This window comes from Citrus sinensis, chromosome 4 (genome assembly GCF_022201045.2).
Source record: "Citrus sinensis cultivar Valencia sweet orange chromosome 4, DVS_A1.0, whole genome shotgun sequence".
Classification (NCBI taxonomy): domain Eukaryota; kingdom Viridiplantae; phylum Streptophyta; class Magnoliopsida; order Sapindales; family Rutaceae; genus Citrus; species Citrus sinensis.
The window spans coordinates 22848892-22866206 of record NC_068559.1 but is presented as its reverse complement, the minus strand read 5'-3'; the positions used below and the strand labels follow the sequence as shown (position 1 = coordinate 22866206).

Sequence of the window (17315 nt, the reverse complement as noted above, 5' to 3'; positions counted from 1 at the left end):
AAGTAATGATGTACAATTTTTTTTATCAACTTAATAAATAATGCGGCTGAGTGGCTGACAAACGCACCCTTAATTAACTAGGAAGCTAATAAAGGACGGTAAAATTTTCCACCGTTAAGGCACTAACCTTACATATAAACATGTGAATTGTTGAAGTGTTGGGACACATACACAACACCTCCTATCTAAAACTAAACCTCTGAACAAAGGTTTGCTCTCTGCTAAAAACCCTTTCTCCTCCAAAGTTTATAAATGACCATGGCAACAGATTTAGCCATAGCTCAATATGGCTACAAAACCAACAAGGCTTCAGGTCTCTTGAACGACATCTTCATGTACACAGTGAACATGGCAGCAAAGACACTTGTTTCTGTTGCACAAACCTCTAAAACTGAGGGCACAGAGAAGTGGAAGACCACTGATCATTTGAGGTTCATGATCATGCTTATGACTTGGCTTACTGTTTGGGTTCTTAGGGTTTTGATGGATCATTTCCCTCTAAGCAGCTCTTTGCCTTTTAATCCTCTCGGTGGATCACTCTCAGCCCTCGGATCGTTTGATTCAATATTATCATCCGTTTCTTCTTCTTCAGCTTTGGCCTTACCATCTTCTGCTAGTTCTTCACTTGATTTGGTTCTCTATGAAGAAGTTGATGCACCCTCAATTAAAGCCCTCGGTAGATCACTTACACACGTAAGTATACCCTTGCCATCTTAATTATCTTGACATCTTATTTGATTTAAAAAAATACTGAAGCACACATTCTGCTTAATTTAAATTTTCTATATGCTAGCTAGTTCATAGATTTTTCAACGCGTGGCTACCAAATTGACAAATTCAATATTGATATAAAGATTTGTAATTTCTTAATTCTTATCTTTTTCTCAAATTTAAGTTTTTTTTTTAATATCTTTAAAATTATATATAATTTTTTATTTGTTTTCATCTAGTAACCAAAAAATAGAAAATAGGCGCCGCGTATCACCTATGTCAACAGCTGCAAAACAATTGGTTTTGCACGTAGAACGTTACAAACAAGAACCACCTGTAACTGCAATCACATTATAATCTTTCAGACTCAGACCAGTAATGAATTTTCAGTCGAAATTATTATATCTGCTATTTAACATGTTAAATTTTGTGACAAAAATCATCATCTATGAAAAAAGTTGACGAAATTTTGGGAATATAGCTAAGCAAAAGTTGTAGACCCTAGGCTGCCCATAGAAATTGTCTTTAGTAGAAAATCCAAAACCTTAAACGTGAAGATTGAAGTGGGGATATAACAGAAGATGAAGCCCGATCGTTGCAGCAAAACTAAGTTAAAACTGACGGGTTATTGAGCACGTAGCAACGTTGAGCAGATGGGTGACACGTCTCTGCATGCAAATTTAAAACTCCCCAAACTCTGCCACGTAAAAAATAGTTTGTCTTGCTCCTGCTGCATCTATTTTTTTTCTTTTCTTTTCGATATTCAGGATTTTTAAAATTTGTTTTTAATCTGTTAACTCCGTATTCATAATGATTAATACACCTTTGGTATGTTTATCCCGTAGATTTACAGTCTTCCTAAGTCTTAATTTGAGTTTGTTTAAGTGATTTTAAAGTAATTTTAATTTGAAATTAAAATGAATTGGATCTTTGCCATCCCTTGTGTATATATATATATATATATAATTTTAATCTTATAATTAACTTGGTAAAAACCCTGCCTTTCAATTTTAGTTATTTCAGATCATTGGTTTTACTATTTTTTTATCCTTCTGTTAATCTGAACTTAACATAATGAATTATAGTTTGTGTGTTGCTCATATGAGATATTTCCAGGTAAAATTTGTAGATAGATCAAATCTGGAAGTACAAGCATATCTTTAAATGAACCGCCTTTGAATTGGTCATTGCAAGAGCCTGGACCTGAAAAATCTAGAAATTGATTCCATTCATCTAAATATCTCTATCTTGTTATATACTTGTTGATTCAATAACCCATCCTTCTATTTATTATTTGGCATCCATTCAAAATCCATCTTTCTCTCATTTGCTATAATGTTTAACAAAAATATTATTTAAATATCTTATTAAAAGGAAAATTTTTATTTTTTTATGTTGTATGCAGATTTTGGCTCTCCTGAACGAGATCCCAGCCGCTTCTAGCAAATACCTGTTTGCAATGACAATGGCTGAGAGAATAATGGAGGGGAATGCCCGTCACGACCACATCGAGCTTCTCCAAGTCAATCGAGCAGCTTTATCTTCAGCCTTCGCCCGCACTTCCAGCCTCCTATACCGCTTCATGCATAACACTCAATCCCAAGACGACTCCAACGGCTGGCCTGTCCGTACCATCAAGGCACTGCCCTTTGGCTCCTATGTAGCACCATATATCAAGGGACTGAGCTCCTGCTTTAACATGGTGATGTCTTGGGTCGAAGCCGCTGAAGCATTTCGGTTGCCGAAGAAGAGGAATAATGAAGGAGCATTTGGTGGCAGTGCGGAGGAGTATGCTGAGGTGATGGGGGAGAAGTTCGCTCAAGAATTGTTGTGGATTACGAACAAGCTTAGGGTTTATGGTGCCGTGGAACAGGCTCTGGTTCAGTGGAGCTGCTCCCCTGGTCTTGCTTCTCTCGCGCTGACAGCTAGTCCCAGAGTCCAGGGCCTGATTGTCAGGATATCAGGTAATCATGGAATGTCACATCACACGTCACCTCATTTTGGATACATTTTAATCATTTCTTTTTAATTAAATTGTCTTGCTTATTATCATATATGTGCGCAGCTATATTGTTTGGGGATCTGAATCAAGAATACGATGAAGTTACAAGAGAAGTGAAGTTCAAAATACTGGTACTTTGGCTTCCTTTGTTTTGCCATGCGCGCAATGGGCTATCATATCCTATTTTAACGAGTTATGAGAAGTTTCAAATAGAGAGAACAATGAACGAGGTGATCTCCAGCTTACCCGCAATGGATCAAGAAGTGATACTCACAAATTGGGTACAAGATTTTGCCATTACGGCTTCAGATTGGCCAAATCTTCAGCCATCTTATGATCGATGGTGTCAGTCTGCTCGCCAACTTGTCGCATAGATTTTACAATTAGATGAGTGCAAGTGTATCAAAAATGTTACAATCAAAACACACATTTCATGTTTACCTATGCGTCTTAGGTAGCTTTTCAAGTGTTGTATAATTGGATAGTAGGTGCTTGCTTTTGGTTGTAAAAAATAATTAACTTTACTTGGTAATTGTATCCATGCCCGGCAGAATAACAAGATATCGCTTTTTATATATCATAGTGATGATATTGGATACAGTAGCGGAGCTTGAATTTAAGTACACCATAATGGGAAACTACAGATTTGCGGGATTAGAACATGAAAAGAATTTGGCCTTTGGCCGTATCCTTTTAAACAACTGTGGTAATGATCATAATTTAACGTGATTCATTAAGTTCATAATTAGGACTTGAGTTTAACATGTCCAAGATCATGAATGAAAAAATTTCTCAGTTGAGGTGAATCAACACGTCGACATCAAAGACAACATTAAGAACTGAGAACATTGTAATGAACTATTTATAATATGTGGTCTTGGACTTATTTTTCTTATTAAAAGTCAATAAACGTGGGTTGACAGCCGACGTGTTATGGTTGCTCCCAAGCAACAAATTTTAAAAATTTAAAAAAGGGCAAAAAAATGAGATTAAAAGAAATAAAACCTCGTGATTAATTAATATTATCACAGTGAAGCCTAGCCTACAGCCAAGAGAATGGTACAGATGATATATCAACAGCTAGCTTGTACCTTGCTTGTTATTCTTTCTCTCAGAGAAAGCCATCGGCAAATCGATTACGGCACCGCCGGGAAAGGAAGACGAGGGTGTACGCACTACATGGCGGCCAGCAAAGTGCATGCCGTTCAAATTCGGGCAGTGACCGTTTCCACCACCACCACCACCACCAGGTATATTAGTGCAAGGAGAACCACCAATAGGTGGCACAGGTGCCCTTAGGGACCCATTAACGAGGTTCCGAAAAAATTTCTCCAACAGTAACTGCTCATCATGCAAAAGCCTTGAGGCAGCCGCACCAAACTGTATTTTACCTGATGGAGCGGACAAAATTATGAAAATGAGCAAAAATGTGGCGAAGCCAACGTTGTTTGCTCTGTGGAAATCCATTTGGTTGAAGCGATCGATGTCTTGCTTAATATTTAGTTATTGTGAGTTTGGTGAAGACTGATTTAATTTGTGCATGTGTATATTTATTTATAAGCTTCAGGGTTTCATTAGTTTGTTCAAACGAAGTCGATGGGGTTGATTTGACTTGCATAAGTTTGAAGTTTGAACAAGATGGTCTAATTGAATATCCGAACCAGAGCACAAACATTTTACACACACGGCACCTTGAATAACAAGTGAAAATTTTCTTTAATTTTAAAAAATAAATAATGTTGAAAATTGTGTGAAACATGGTCATATATAAGGGGTTTAATTTTAGTTTATTATGAGTTTTAATTTAACCGGACTGCAGTCAAGCTAGCTTCTTCTCAGATCATATATAAAATATGGTTGTCAGAATAGCACTTGGGATTCTTGAAGTCATATTTAGCTGCCTACAACTTTGATTTAAATGAAGCCACTCCGCCACTAGTTACACAATTAGCAGATAATCAATTGCATTTGAAAACTAAAACAAAACAAAATAAAGGCAATAATGAGCTTTCCGGGAAAAAAAAGGGAGAAGAAGAGAAAGAAAGAAAGATAAAAAGCTTAGATGAAGGTAAAGCTGAAAGCATGCATGTGTACGCAAACACATGCAAAAAGTCAGAGAGTGGGAATAAAAATAAAAATGACAATTGACTTTGAATTTGTTTCGTTAGAATATCTCTTAATTTGATGGTTCCTGTAATCTTCCTTTTTGTTGTACAAAATTAACGTTAGGGGCCTTTAATGCCAATCCAGTAAACCTTTGACGTATTCAAATTAAGGCCAACTGAAATCTTAATATTTTTACTAGTTTTGTTAAAGTTATTATTTAAAAATTATATTTACTAAATATTAGAATTTAATAAAAAATAAAATTTTGAGAATCAATTTTAAATATAACATATATACTCAAACAGATTACATAAACTCAAACTTAAGAAATAAAATTAATAAAATTTGATGAGAATCGATAAATTAATTTACTCTTTGTTAATAAAAGCACATATTATATGATTTAAATCTTTGGGGAAAAGAAACCACTAGGTTAATTAGTGGTTAGAATTCAAACCTCACAATTGTTAATTTATGAGTTTGAGCCCTCATAATGTATTGTAGGGGTTTAATTTACTTCCTCAATTTGAGTGAAAACAATCTTTTTTATTTCAAAATATGAGTGAAATAGACGTTCTTCAAATATTAAACAGAGTAAAAAATTTGAGTTATACTATATAAAATGTCTCAATAATTATCTAATTATAAATATTAATATATTAATTTTATAAAATATAAATTATAATATAAACAAGACTCTCATGTAATTAAAAAAAAAAATCCCCAGGGAAAAGGGTTTTGAAATTTGAGAGACCTTATCAGATACCGACCGAGTTGGCGAGGAGAACGTGCGATTCAGTTTATCCATGATACAGCAGGATGTATGTCCGTTGTGTACTTTCACTATCGGGACCCACCGAATCGAACGGCCCACAAACAACCGGACGCGTCTAATTCAACTCCGCTCCAAAAATGCTGACATGGCAGAATCTCCATAGAACCAGTCCTGTCCAGCCCATTAAAAGATCGGCCCAAACCTACACGAACCAGCCTTTTTCCTTTCTTCTACGTTTCCACTTTATATGCGTGTTATACGCTTCCTCTCTCTCTAATCATTCGTCTCTTTCTCCCTCTATATAAACCTAAAGATTCTTCGTTAAATTCCCTTATTCGATCAATAGCAGGAAAAAGGGGAAAAAAATTCAAATAAAAAAGCACAAGAGATCGGAAACGGGATCGATTTGAGTTATTGAAACAAAATTGATGGATAGCAAAGGGAAAGCAACCAACGACGATAAGGAAAGAGAGCAAGAACAAGAACAGAACCCTAATAGTAACAATGATAATATCAACAGCAATGAGTTGAGTGATGAAGAAACAGAAACTAATTTGGAGCAGCAGCAGCACGGACAGCGACAGGATTCAAGAACAAGGACTCCGTTCACTAATCTTAGTCAGGTCGATGCTGACCTCGCTCTTGCCCGTACTCTCCAAGAACAGGTTAAAGCTTTAATCTTTACTTATTTTTCTTTATTAAATTATTCTTTTGCCCCTAGAATTGCTTACTGATTAGTATTTGATTGATTGATTGTGTGTGTTGAGTAGGAAAGAGCGTACATGATGCTGAGGATGAATAATAATGAGGGGAGTGACTATGGAAGTTGGGAAGCTGGAAGTTATTTGCATGATGAAGATGATGATTTTGGTGGTGATGGTGATGACGATGATGATGATGATGATGAGGATGAAAGTGATGCTGGTGATCATGAGAACCATGAGTGTGATGGCTCTGATTTTGTTATTGACGATGATGATGAAGATGAGGATGCATTTGATGTGCATGCTCATGAAGAAGTTGAAGAAGACAACAATCCTAGTGTTGAATATGACTCGGATGTGTTTTCAAGTGATGAGGCTTATGCAAGAGCTCTACAGGACGCTGAAGAAAGAGACATGGCTGCTAGGTTGTTGGCTCTTGCTGAAATCCATGACCGTGAGTGTGCTGATTTAGTGTATATTTCTCTGTAAAGTTTTGCAATTATAAGTTTTCTGAGTGTTTACTTACTGTCCGTCTTTGCAGGAGAAATTGAGGACCCAGAGGATCATGGCGGTCACTCTCAGGTATTAATTTCTTGGCTCAGAATCTTAAGTGAATACTTTGTGGAAATTTATGGCGTGCTGTAGATGTTGATTGTTATTGTTATTGATGTTTCTTTTTTTTTCTTGGCATGTGCTTGTTACTGTCTCTCTCTGTCCGTATGTGTATTCTTCATTTGCCAATATGCCACAAGGTTAGACTTTATATGATTGAATTGTCACCTTTGACAATAGTGATCTAAACAGCCAGGTTACATATATATTTCCTTTTAGTTTATGTTAGTGCATTGATTCACCAACAACCCCCCCCCGCGGGTGTATTGGTGTAATTCATGGATTCCATTGATTAATAAAGTAATCGCATAGGAAGTGGATAGCTCAAGTTTGTGTGTTCCAAACAAGCCATTCTCTTCATTAGTGTGCTTTATCGGTTTCTCAACAGATTGGCTTGAACACTATTGTTTATTTCCATTTTCTTTTCTCCTTTCCAGCAAAAATTATCTTCTATGTATACCTTTTGTATGCTATTGCAGAATTCTATTCTTTTTTCTCAAGGAAATGAGCTTCTATTCTTTTTTCTCAAGGAAATGAGCTTCTATTCTTTTTTCTCAAGGAAATGAGCTATCTTGTGACGAAATCTCTTATTAACTGTGAGGGAGGTAAGTTCCAATTTAGCTTCATCAAATTTTTAGAAACCAAGGCAGGTAGAGCTGTTGGAGATGCTTTAGAATCAGACATGGGCTACTTACAAATATTTTTTTGAGTGGGAGGTTAGAAATGTCACATCTAGAATATACACTGAAGCCATTCTCTTGTTGGCCTATCATGTTTTGTAGCAGCAAGTTGTCAAACGTTTGCTGAGTTCTGCCATTGGCATATGTTTTACCTTGCTAAGCTTTTTCTCAATATCTTCTTTGGATTTAGCAAATAGATTTAAGCTGCCTGAATATTTAGTTGGCTTTTGCAAGGTGTCATGCTTTTCTCAATGTCAGCAATTTGGTGAAAGGAAGGCTTAGTTGAGACTGCTGCTTGTATAGTCAGTTCACGCATATGGTTCATTTTTTGACATCATATTAAAAAGCACTGTTCAAACATGTATATTGTTCTGAGTTGCTTGGTTTTATTGCTTCTGAAGAAGCTTCTACTTTCCTAATCGATTTTTACTGTGATAATTGTGTGCCTGCATTAAGATAGAAAATTGTTTTATGATATTAAATTTTCTCTTTTTATCGGCAGTGAGGCCTTTTAGTGAGCTGTGAGATGTGGAATATGCTACATATTGTTAACAAAATTCGTGACTGGAATTAGTTGCTTGCCCAATTGTGAACACTTAGTTGCTCAAATCAGGAGCAATAATTGGTTTAGTTGCTTCTTCATGTGGATGGATCCACAATTTCTTTATTTTATTAAGAAAGATATTTGTAAAGGAAACAGATAGATGCTTATGTTGCTAAATTGTAAGCTTATTTGGAATATCATAATTAGAAGCAGTATAATTCGTTGAAGATACTTAAAACTTTTCAACTCCAGTATGTCTTGTTATCAGGTTAAAAAAAACGGCCAATGATGTGAAATCTATGATCAGAGGATTAGTAACCAATGCCTGATCTTTCCCATTGACCATTGACACCATTTAATGTTATTTTCTATTATTATTGAACTTCTGGAATAAGTTTCATATTTATTATCTGAAACTCATATTTGGGGCTGGGAATTTATCGCTGACATAGCAGATGAGATCATGAATATTTGTCTTAGCTTCAATCTCCCCACAACCACTCATAGTCTTTTTGTCATGTGAACAAAATGATAATAATAAAAAGATGTTTACATCAGATTACTCTAGGTTTAAAAATTTTCTGCTTGTTCTCATTACTATAGTATTCTGGCCATGTGTTCATCTAAAATGCTCTTGCATTTGCAGGATACATGGGAGGAGGTTGATCCGGATGAGCTCTCATATGAGGTTACATTGGCTTTCTATCTTTCTGCTCTCAGTGAAACTTCTTTCTCATTTCCCTTTTCATGGTAAAATTTAATTATTTCAGGAATTGCTTGCATTGGGTGAAGTGGTTGGAAGTGAGAGTAGAGGTCTATCAGCTGATACACTTGCCACTTTGCCTACAGTAAATTACAAGGCAGGAACCAGTCAAAATGGAAGCAATGATTCGTGAGTACATTAGAATTGGTTGCTTAATTCTCATGTTTAACTAGCTGTCATATGCTTATTAGAATTAGTTGCTTGGGCTTCAGCTGTGTTATTTGTCGTTTGGACTATGAGGATGGTGAGACCTTGACTGTGCTTTCTTGCAAACACTCGTACCATTCTGAGTGCATAAACAATTGGTTGAAAATAAACAAGGTATGTATCTGTTATATTTTGTTTTCCTCTTGTTAAATGTTCTGTGTAGGGTGCTGGTTATTGAATGAGTAAATTTCTTAAAGAAATGGACCCTTATTTTTTCATGAGAATATTACGTTTTTGTTTGTAGATTGTATAGTGATTTGCATCATGGTTTAGCTTGCAGCATGATCGTGGACCTCAAGTCCACATTTTACTAATCTTTCCCTGTTTCCAACAAGACTTGTTTTTCTTACTTCATTTGTTTTCTTTCTAGTTATTTGATATAGTCCCTGCTTGATTCTGTTGTTCTGTGTCCTTTCTCACATTCTTTACATCAACTTTTACTTGGTATGTACTTTAAGTTTTGATAACATATGTAAAAAGTGACTGGCTATTTTACTTAATGAAACCAGTCAAAATTAGCAAATTTCATTAAGAACTTAGGAAATATAGATGATAATTGAATTGTTGAGATAGGTCCATAGTTGGAATCTGGAAGGCCAACACAAAATGTTTGAATAAATTTAGTAAATGTGCTTTTGTTAAGGATATGATGCAACTGTTGTGGTTTATAACTATGGAAATTCATTTTTTGAGACTTTTTTATCATCTTTCCAGCATTTAGTTTAAAGAAGTGGCTGGTCAAAATTGAAACTGCTTCTTTCATCTATTAGTACACTGCAGTTATTTTCTTATTATGTAATAATTGCAATAAATAATCTGGTTTCTCAGTCTTTTGTTTGACCCAGATCAAGCACTGCCTTAGGTAAAATGATGGTCTTGCCTGTAGGGGTCTTCTGAAGTTTCACTGTTATAAAGGCATCTTAGTAGCTTAATGAAGAAATTTGTTAAACTTATCATCTTATTGAAAATCTTGAACTACATTTTTACCATTGAGTCTTTCACTTTATTGATGGGTAATATAAACCTTTGAATGTTTAGCTCAACCAGCAAAGTTGCTATTAAATAAAGTTGATGCAATCTATGACGCATTGAAGCATTGTTTTACTGTTTTTATCAGGTTTATTAAGTTTTGTTCCTTTATTTAATCTGCATGTTATTTCCAGATGATAGATAATTACTGCAAGTGCTGATTTATTTTTTATTTTTTAATTTTGGGGTTATTTCATGTTAAGAAATTACTTCTGCTCCAACCAGTTTGCTTGATTCAGAATTTGTTTTTCTATTTGGTGAAATTTCTGGGGTATTTTAGTAAATTCTTCTAGTCACCTGATTGTTGGGATCTGCCAATAGCTAGAATCAGTATCTTGATGATTGGAATCACTCTTCCCATATTGTGATTTGATTCATTGTTTCAGATTAGATCAATATCTTGCCATTTTATCAGAATGTTGATCACTGCTGTGTCACTGGTTGCAGGTCTGTCCTGTTTGCAGTGCCGAGGTCTCCACTTCTGGGCACAGTTAGCATATCGATGAAGTCTCCTTCTCTGTTAGACAAAGAAAGAAAAAAGTCCTGCACTGCTTATACTGATACTGAATGATATAATTGCGGTGCTTCTTTAATCCTATGTAGACTAAGGAAAAAAAGACACCTGCTTGTATACAATTCTTTAAATGAAATATTTCACGCCCACCTTTGGAATTTAATTTATCCTAAGTCCATTTTTTGGTCGGAAGAAATGGTAGGAGAGGAGAAGAATAGAAAGAAAAGGAGAGGAAAAATGAGTGAAAAAGAAAATTAATTTGATTTTTGGATGAATAAGGAATTCATTTTTCTCCTTTATTTTTTTTTTCCTCGCCTCCTCTCTTCTCCTCTCCTCTCCTCTCCTCTCCTCATATTTCTTCAAACTAAATGACCACCATATTTGGTTGGAAGAAAATAGCTATGATTATTTTGGAATCGGATCAGTCAATACTATTTAGATGAAAGAGAATTTATAGCCGTCTCCGTTCTTATACAGAAATAACTGACTGAACCGAATCTCAATAAGACAATGTTACGTAAAAAGTCTATCTAAGCTCTCAAAAAACAATGTTATGTAAAAATGTCAAAATAAGCCAAGTTCTTATCAGCCTCCTCGATAAATGCAAATCTATGCATTCGCTAAAACAAATTCAGGCTCTGTTAATCACTCTTGGTCTCTCTGAAGATGACCCGTTTGTGTCAAGAATGCTTTCCTTTTCTGCATTATCGTATTTGGGTAACATTGATTACTCGTGCAAAGTCTTGTCGCACTTATCAAACCCAAGAATCTTTTACTGGAACACTGTCATAAGAGGTTACTCGAAGAGCAAGAACCCTAACAAGTCAATCTCTCTGTTTGTCAAAATGTTGCGAGCTGGGGTCTCGCCCGACCATTTAACATACCCATTTCTTGCAAAGGCGTCTGGGCGCCTTGCGAAGCGAGAGCTTGCTGTGGCAGTTCACGCCCAAATTGCAAAAACTGGGTACGAGTCTGATTTGTTTATCTCGAATTCGTTGATACATATGTATGGCTCCTGCGGCGATATAGTGCATGCGCGCGAGGTGTTTGATGGAATGCCTACGAAGATGTCGGTTTCTTGGAATTCCATGTTGGATGGGTATGCTAAGTGTGGGGAAATGAATATGGCAAGACAAGTGTTTGAGTTGATGCCAGAGAGGAATGTTGTGTCATGGAGTGCTCTGATTGATGGGTATGTTAAGTGTGGGGATTATAAAGAGGCTCTGGTGATCTTTGAGGAAATGAGAGATGTTGGCTCGAAGGCCAATGAGGTGACTCTGGTGAGTGTGTTGTGTGCTTGTGCTCATTTAGGTGCACTTGATCAAGGGAGGATGATGCTTCGGTACATGATTGATAAGGGCCTGTCGTTGACTTTGCCTTTGCAAACTTCTCTTATTGACATGTATGCCAAGTGTGGGGCGATTAAGGAGGCTTTGATTGTGTTTCATGGGGTTGAAAAGCATCAGAGCGATGTTTTGATATGGAATGCCATGATTGGAGGGCTTGCAATGCATGGATTTGTTAAAGAGTCGCTTGAATTGTTTACGGAAATGCAAATTGTTGGAATAACGCCGGATGAGATCACGTTCTTGGGCTTGTTGAGTGCTTGTGCCCATGGAGGCTTGGTAATGGAAGCTTGGTATTTCTTCAAGAGTCTCGGCAAACGTGGCATGGTACCTAAGAGTGAGCATTATGCTTGCATGGTTGATGCTCTATCGCGTGCAGGCCAAGTAACGGAGGCATATGAATTCATATGTCAAATGCCATTGGAGCCAACAGCTTCAATGTTGGGTTCTCTGCTTACTGGGTGTATGAACCATGGTAAATTAGATCTTGCAGAAATAGTCGGAAAGAAACTTGTCGAGTTACAGCCAGATCATGATGGTAGGTACGTCGGGTTATCGAATGTTTATGCAATATTCAAACGCTGGGATGAAGCAAGAACAACTAGAGAAGCCATGGAGACGAGAGGAGTGAAGAAGTATCCTGGCTGGAGCTTTGTAGAGATGTCTGGAAACCTCCATAGATTTATAGCCCATGATGAAACTCATCCTGATTCCAAAAATATTTACGCCATGCTAAATTTTATAGCAAGTCAAATGAAACTTGATGTCGATCATGAAAATCAAGAACCTTGTTTCTACGATATGAAAGGTCTTTGAGTTCCAGGTTAAGCCTCTTCTTTGCCGATATCACGGGTTATGAAGAGATAACACTAGCTGGAAGTAATTATATAGTTAACTGCAGAAATTCAAATACTTTTTCATGTCTAAAACATACCACAGTACATTTGTTTGAAGTCACAAATCTCAATACATATACACAAGAGTTATAAATATGAGGAACACACATAGCGAGCAGATCATTCGTAGCTTCTACAACATAAATTAATAATTTAATTACTGCAAACTATATAAGGTAATTAATAACCAGGAGATAATTATGAGTCTTCATCTTCATAATGATTATATCATCTACTCTTTCACAACCTCTTTTGGACATCCTTCTGAACAGAAATTGTAAACCCATGTTAGTTGCCAAAAACTACAAAGCCAATCAACAGTGTGATGAACGAAAACTAAAAATGGAAGAATGAAACTGTGTCCATTTTGATAAATGATGTGATACCTTAAGCTGATACTAGACATTGGGATCCTGAAGGTTGGGCTGAGCAAGCTGAAGATGGTGATAAGGGTGAATTTGATGAGGGATACTGTTGGTTGCAAGCTGAAGCACACTACTGGGTTGTTGATCTCCCAAGAACGGAAAATGATCCAAGACTTGATGATGATGCTCCTCAGCTGGCTTTGCTTCCATTGCTGCTTGCTGGTACTCCAATGCTGCCCTATGTTCCTGAATCTATATATATATATATATATATATAAGCCAAAAGCAATTTAACAGAATAGACTCATTTTTTTGCAGACATTATTAATTAGTTTTTAATGTAACATCTTGAATATAGCCAGCTATTTACCCAACGGTACATGTTGCTGTTCTCTTCCTCCAGCATTCGCTCCTAATTATCAAGGGGAATTGAAAGAGAATTTTAAAACGGAACTAAATTTTATTGTGTTGAAAAGTGAAAGTGCAATATTATTATTTTATTACCTTCCTACGAAGATTATCCAGCTGTTGTTGAAGAAGCTCATTCTTTAATATGCATTGCCAGTCAAAGGAAATAAGAAACTCAAGAAAAGGCAAATAGTTTGATATGACAGTAAAAATATTTCAAGTTATATAACTAGCATTAAGCAATGAGCAAGCAAGAATTGATCAATATTAATTACCTTGCGATCTCGGACCTTGTTAACAGAGCTTTCAAGCTCATGTTCAAGTTGATCGAGATCATCATAAGGTATAGAACCCAAGTCCTCACCAGTGTAGCGTCGCATACTTAGCTGAAGGCGGCGGGTTTCTTTTCTCAGAACCGCCAACTCATTGAATATTTGTTCCTATCATTAAAGTGATGATGATGATAATATTAAGGCACACCAATACAATCAAATTAATCGATCTTCTTTTAAATCTATATATATTACAATTAGGGGTTTACTATTATTGATAATAACATATATATGTAAATTATTAGTATTATTAATTATTATCTAGTTCTATACCCGGCTATCATGCTCAGGGATGCGGGTCCCAGTAACTTTGAGGCGCCTCTCAATGATTTGCTCCATTCTGTGGTAATTGAAACAGTTATATGATTATTATGATGCTAATTAAACAACTTGATTTAAGAGAAGAAAAGAAAATAGAGTCATAAAATGTCTTTCATGTAAAGAAACCCGGCTAATATTAATATCTTTCATTTCTCCATCTCATGAATTTTCTCTAATCATTAGTATGGACCCTTAGAACTCAGAAGTAAAACTCAAATCATGTGAGTGCTACAGATAGTAATAATTAAACATGAATTAAGATTTTTTACTGTCTGCTTCAGGCAAGATACGTGAATATACAACATGAAAGAAACCCTAAAATTGTCAGAGGAATGAAAAGAACTGGTCAAAACTCTCAATTTAGTCAACAAGAATTGCAGAGAAATCAGAGTGAAAGGGAAAGAGAGAGACAGAATAAGGAGAGATCATGCATGTCATATGAACAAATAAAAAAAGAAAATAAAAAAACATAGGCTTAACACTTCTGTAAGCAAAAGCCCTAGACACAAACAAGATATATTGAAAAAGATAAAAGTGGTGAAATGGGGTTGCTGTAAACAAATTAACCTGAAAGGCTCAGTGCAGTACTGGCACAATTTTCCGGTACTTGAGAAGATGATGAGGCCAATTTGAGCATCACAGAGCACTGAGAGTTCATGAGTCTTCTTCAAAAGCCCAGCTCTCCGTTTAGAGAAGGTTACTTGCCTCGTCGTCGGGTTCTCAATCCTCTTGATCGCTATCTTCCCACGTCCCATTATTCTTTTATGATCACTCATATATAAGAACATGATCATATATAGTTATATGAAATTGGATTCAAATTAATGCTAAAACAAAAAAGCTTTTAAAAGAAAAAATTTCTATATACATGAAGTTCAGAAAAGAAAAAGAAAAGTGTTAGTAAGAGAGAAGGCTCCATTTTTTACCTGATCTTTTCTTGTTCGCTTTCTCTTGCTTTGCTTGTAAAGTTGGAATGACTGGATCAGTTTGTAGTAAGCGTTTATGAGGAGCTGATTTTACTATATATGTAGTGTGTGCAGGGCGACTATTGGCTTTCTTTATCGCCCATCTATTTCAGAAAAACTACCAAAATGAACCTCATGCATGCATGCATGCATTATATCTCTATTATATACATGACTCATCACTAGCGTATGTAAGATTCACCAATCGCGTAATGGGAGCTCACTATGTGTGTAGACTCAGACCGTAAGGTACGCGATTGCGCGCACCAGCTCAAGTCTTTTAGCATACAATTGTATACCGTGTCTTCGAGAAACTCTATAATATATCTAAGGTACCATGTCAGTCATACAATAAGTAAAAATATCATGACATGTGTGCATTTATTTTGAAAAACTATCATACAAGTGATGGTTGTATTAAATTCAACTACACATATCATGCATGCATCAATTGATAGTAATACATTTGAAATATTCTAGAATTTATATGTGTCTTGTGATACAGTGTATGAAAACAATATTACCAAATGTCATCCAAACAAAGCCCTATGGTTCCATAAATAGCAATATTACACTCGAAATTTTAAATGTTTCCTAATTTATCTGATTAGACACAAAGAATTTTATCTCACGCCAAAGGCGGCTCCACCTCATGACCAATGAGGGTCTCAATCCCTAGTTAAAGAAAATAATTTTAGAAAAATTAAAGAAAAAAATTATTTGAATGACTTATTATCCCCGTTAAATCTATCAAAATAACTTCTATTAAATTCATAAAAATAGCTCCATAAAATCATAAACCCATAAAAGTTTAAACTTTAACTTTAAAAATCATAAAAGGTCACTCTTTAATTTAAAAAAAAAAACATAACTCATATAGATGATTTTACTATTATTTATTTAGCCCTCATTAAATTTATTAAAATAACTATATAACTCATGAACCCATGAAGTTTTACATTTTTGCATTTTGTCACTATGTAAAATTTATTTCCTAGATCACCCGCTTTCTTACGCCATATCATTTTGTAAGCATATATAGCATTACTGGGTTCTCATTCTATAAATTGAATCATGCGAAAGAAGCAGAGTTTTTGTTTCATCACTTTCAATGGGTCATTAAACCATATCATGATGTATCACCACTCACTAGCTAGTCGGCATGCATTAAGTTGATGCAATGATGGCAGTGATGTAATTTCTCATGAGAAAGGGTGGGTGCCCTAGCTAGTTGATCAATTAATTTCCTCTTACGAAAGCAAAGACAAAAGGTAGCTGGCTGGTGACTGTTAACCACTCTCTGGCCTCTGCATTTGATCTGCCAAGCAACGTGAATTTTTCCAATTTCGGAAAATTTTAACAATGGTTACAATAGTATGGTGTTGCCATAACTCAAATAGAGACCTAAAGGGAAACGACAAAGTGTAACAATATCTCTTGATCAGTTGAGGCTTTTAATTTAATCGTGGTTTAGTCATTTAGCTAGCATCTTGGCAACTAAAGAAATAATTCTAATTCCTTAAGCAATTTAATTGCTTTTAAACATTGAGGTTAATCTCTGATACCCATATCTTCACCAACTCCATTTTACCTCTACATATATAGGTTCCTTGAAAATCCTAAATACACGTCCTTCACTTTTGACTAACACTCTTTCTTAAAACTATAACTTTAAACTCCTTTGATTGTGGTTTTGTCTTTTTGAAACTAGAGACTATTACTTTATAGTATGAGTTGATAGAGATTTTCATTTAATTTGACATGAAATCATATGACGGAATTATTGTAGGCTTTGTCATACTCTCATAGACATATTTTGTTCTATTGGGATTTGGCAATTTCATTCTTACTCATCGCAGTGAGAAGGTACAAAAATAACAATTTGTGTTAATCTGATCACATATAAGATGAACATCTATTTTGAGTACTCCCAAGTCCCAATCTGTTGTGTTATCTGGTCGGTTCTTCTCTAATAAAATTTTTGAAAAGAGTCAACCAAGTACCGCTAATGGAAGTCATTAGTTTGAATTATCAA

General features: G+C 35.5%; 4 protein-coding genes across 6 annotated transcripts; 3 read left to right on the top strand and 1 right to left on the bottom strand.

Moving 5' to 3' along the window:
• The first annotated feature begins 134 nt into the window (after nucleotides 1-134).
• LOC102623953 (hypothetical protein) lies at nucleotides 135-3153 on the top strand. The gene is made up of 3 exons (XM_006484521.4): nucleotides 135-693; nucleotides 2117-2675; nucleotides 2777-3153. The coding sequence occupies exons 1-3, from the start codon at nucleotides 253-255 to the stop codon at nucleotides 3085-3087; spliced, it is 1311 nt and encodes a 436-aa protein (XP_006484584.1). The 5' UTR covers nucleotides 135-252; the 3' UTR covers nucleotides 3088-3153.
• A 2704-nt stretch (nucleotides 3154-5857) lies between these two features.
• LOC102627379 (E3 ubiquitin ligase BIG BROTHER-related) lies at nucleotides 5858-10810 on the top strand. The gene is made up of 7 exons (XM_006484455.2): nucleotides 5858-6259; nucleotides 6365-6752; nucleotides 6840-6880; nucleotides 8781-8822; nucleotides 8905-9026; nucleotides 9110-9218; nucleotides 10581-10810. Exons 1-7 carry the CDS (start codon nucleotides 6023-6025, stop codon nucleotides 10626-10628), a joined length of 987 nt encoding a protein of 328 aa, XP_006484518.1. The 5' UTR covers nucleotides 5858-6022; the 3' UTR covers nucleotides 10629-10810.
• A 138-nt stretch (nucleotides 10811-10948) lies between these two features.
• Nucleotides 10949-12924, top strand: LOC102627679 (pentatricopeptide repeat-containing protein At5g08305). Its single transcript, XM_006484456.3, has one exon. It carries the CDS (start codon nucleotides 11196-11198, stop codon nucleotides 12807-12809), a length of 1614 nt encoding a protein of 537 aa, XP_006484519.1. The 5' UTR covers nucleotides 10949-11195; the 3' UTR covers nucleotides 12810-12924.
• LOC102627966 (protein TRANSPARENT TESTA 16) lies at nucleotides 12885-15401 on the bottom strand. 3 transcript variants are annotated; one of them, XM_025100869.2, is made up of 8 exons: nucleotides 15242-15401; nucleotides 14883-15074; nucleotides 14268-14334; nucleotides 13938-14102; nucleotides 13759-13800; nucleotides 13625-13666; nucleotides 13276-13506; nucleotides 12885-13153 (listed from the first exon to the last, which is right to left on the bottom strand). In XM_025100869.2, exons 2-7 carry the CDS (start codon nucleotides 15068-15070, stop codon nucleotides 13288-13290), a joined length of 723 nt encoding a protein of 240 aa, XP_024956637.1. In that variant the 5' UTR covers nucleotides 15071-15074; nucleotides 15242-15401; the 3' UTR covers nucleotides 12885-13153; nucleotides 13276-13287. The 3 variants fall into 3 exon arrangements, with proteins under 3 accessions (XP_024956637.1, XP_024956638.1, XP_006484520.1); XM_025100870.2 differs by having other exon boundaries at nucleotides 12885-13150; XM_006484457.3 differs by having other exon boundaries at nucleotides 14883-15086; nucleotides 15242-15391.
• Between the last annotated feature and the right edge of the window lie 1914 nt (nucleotides 15402-17315).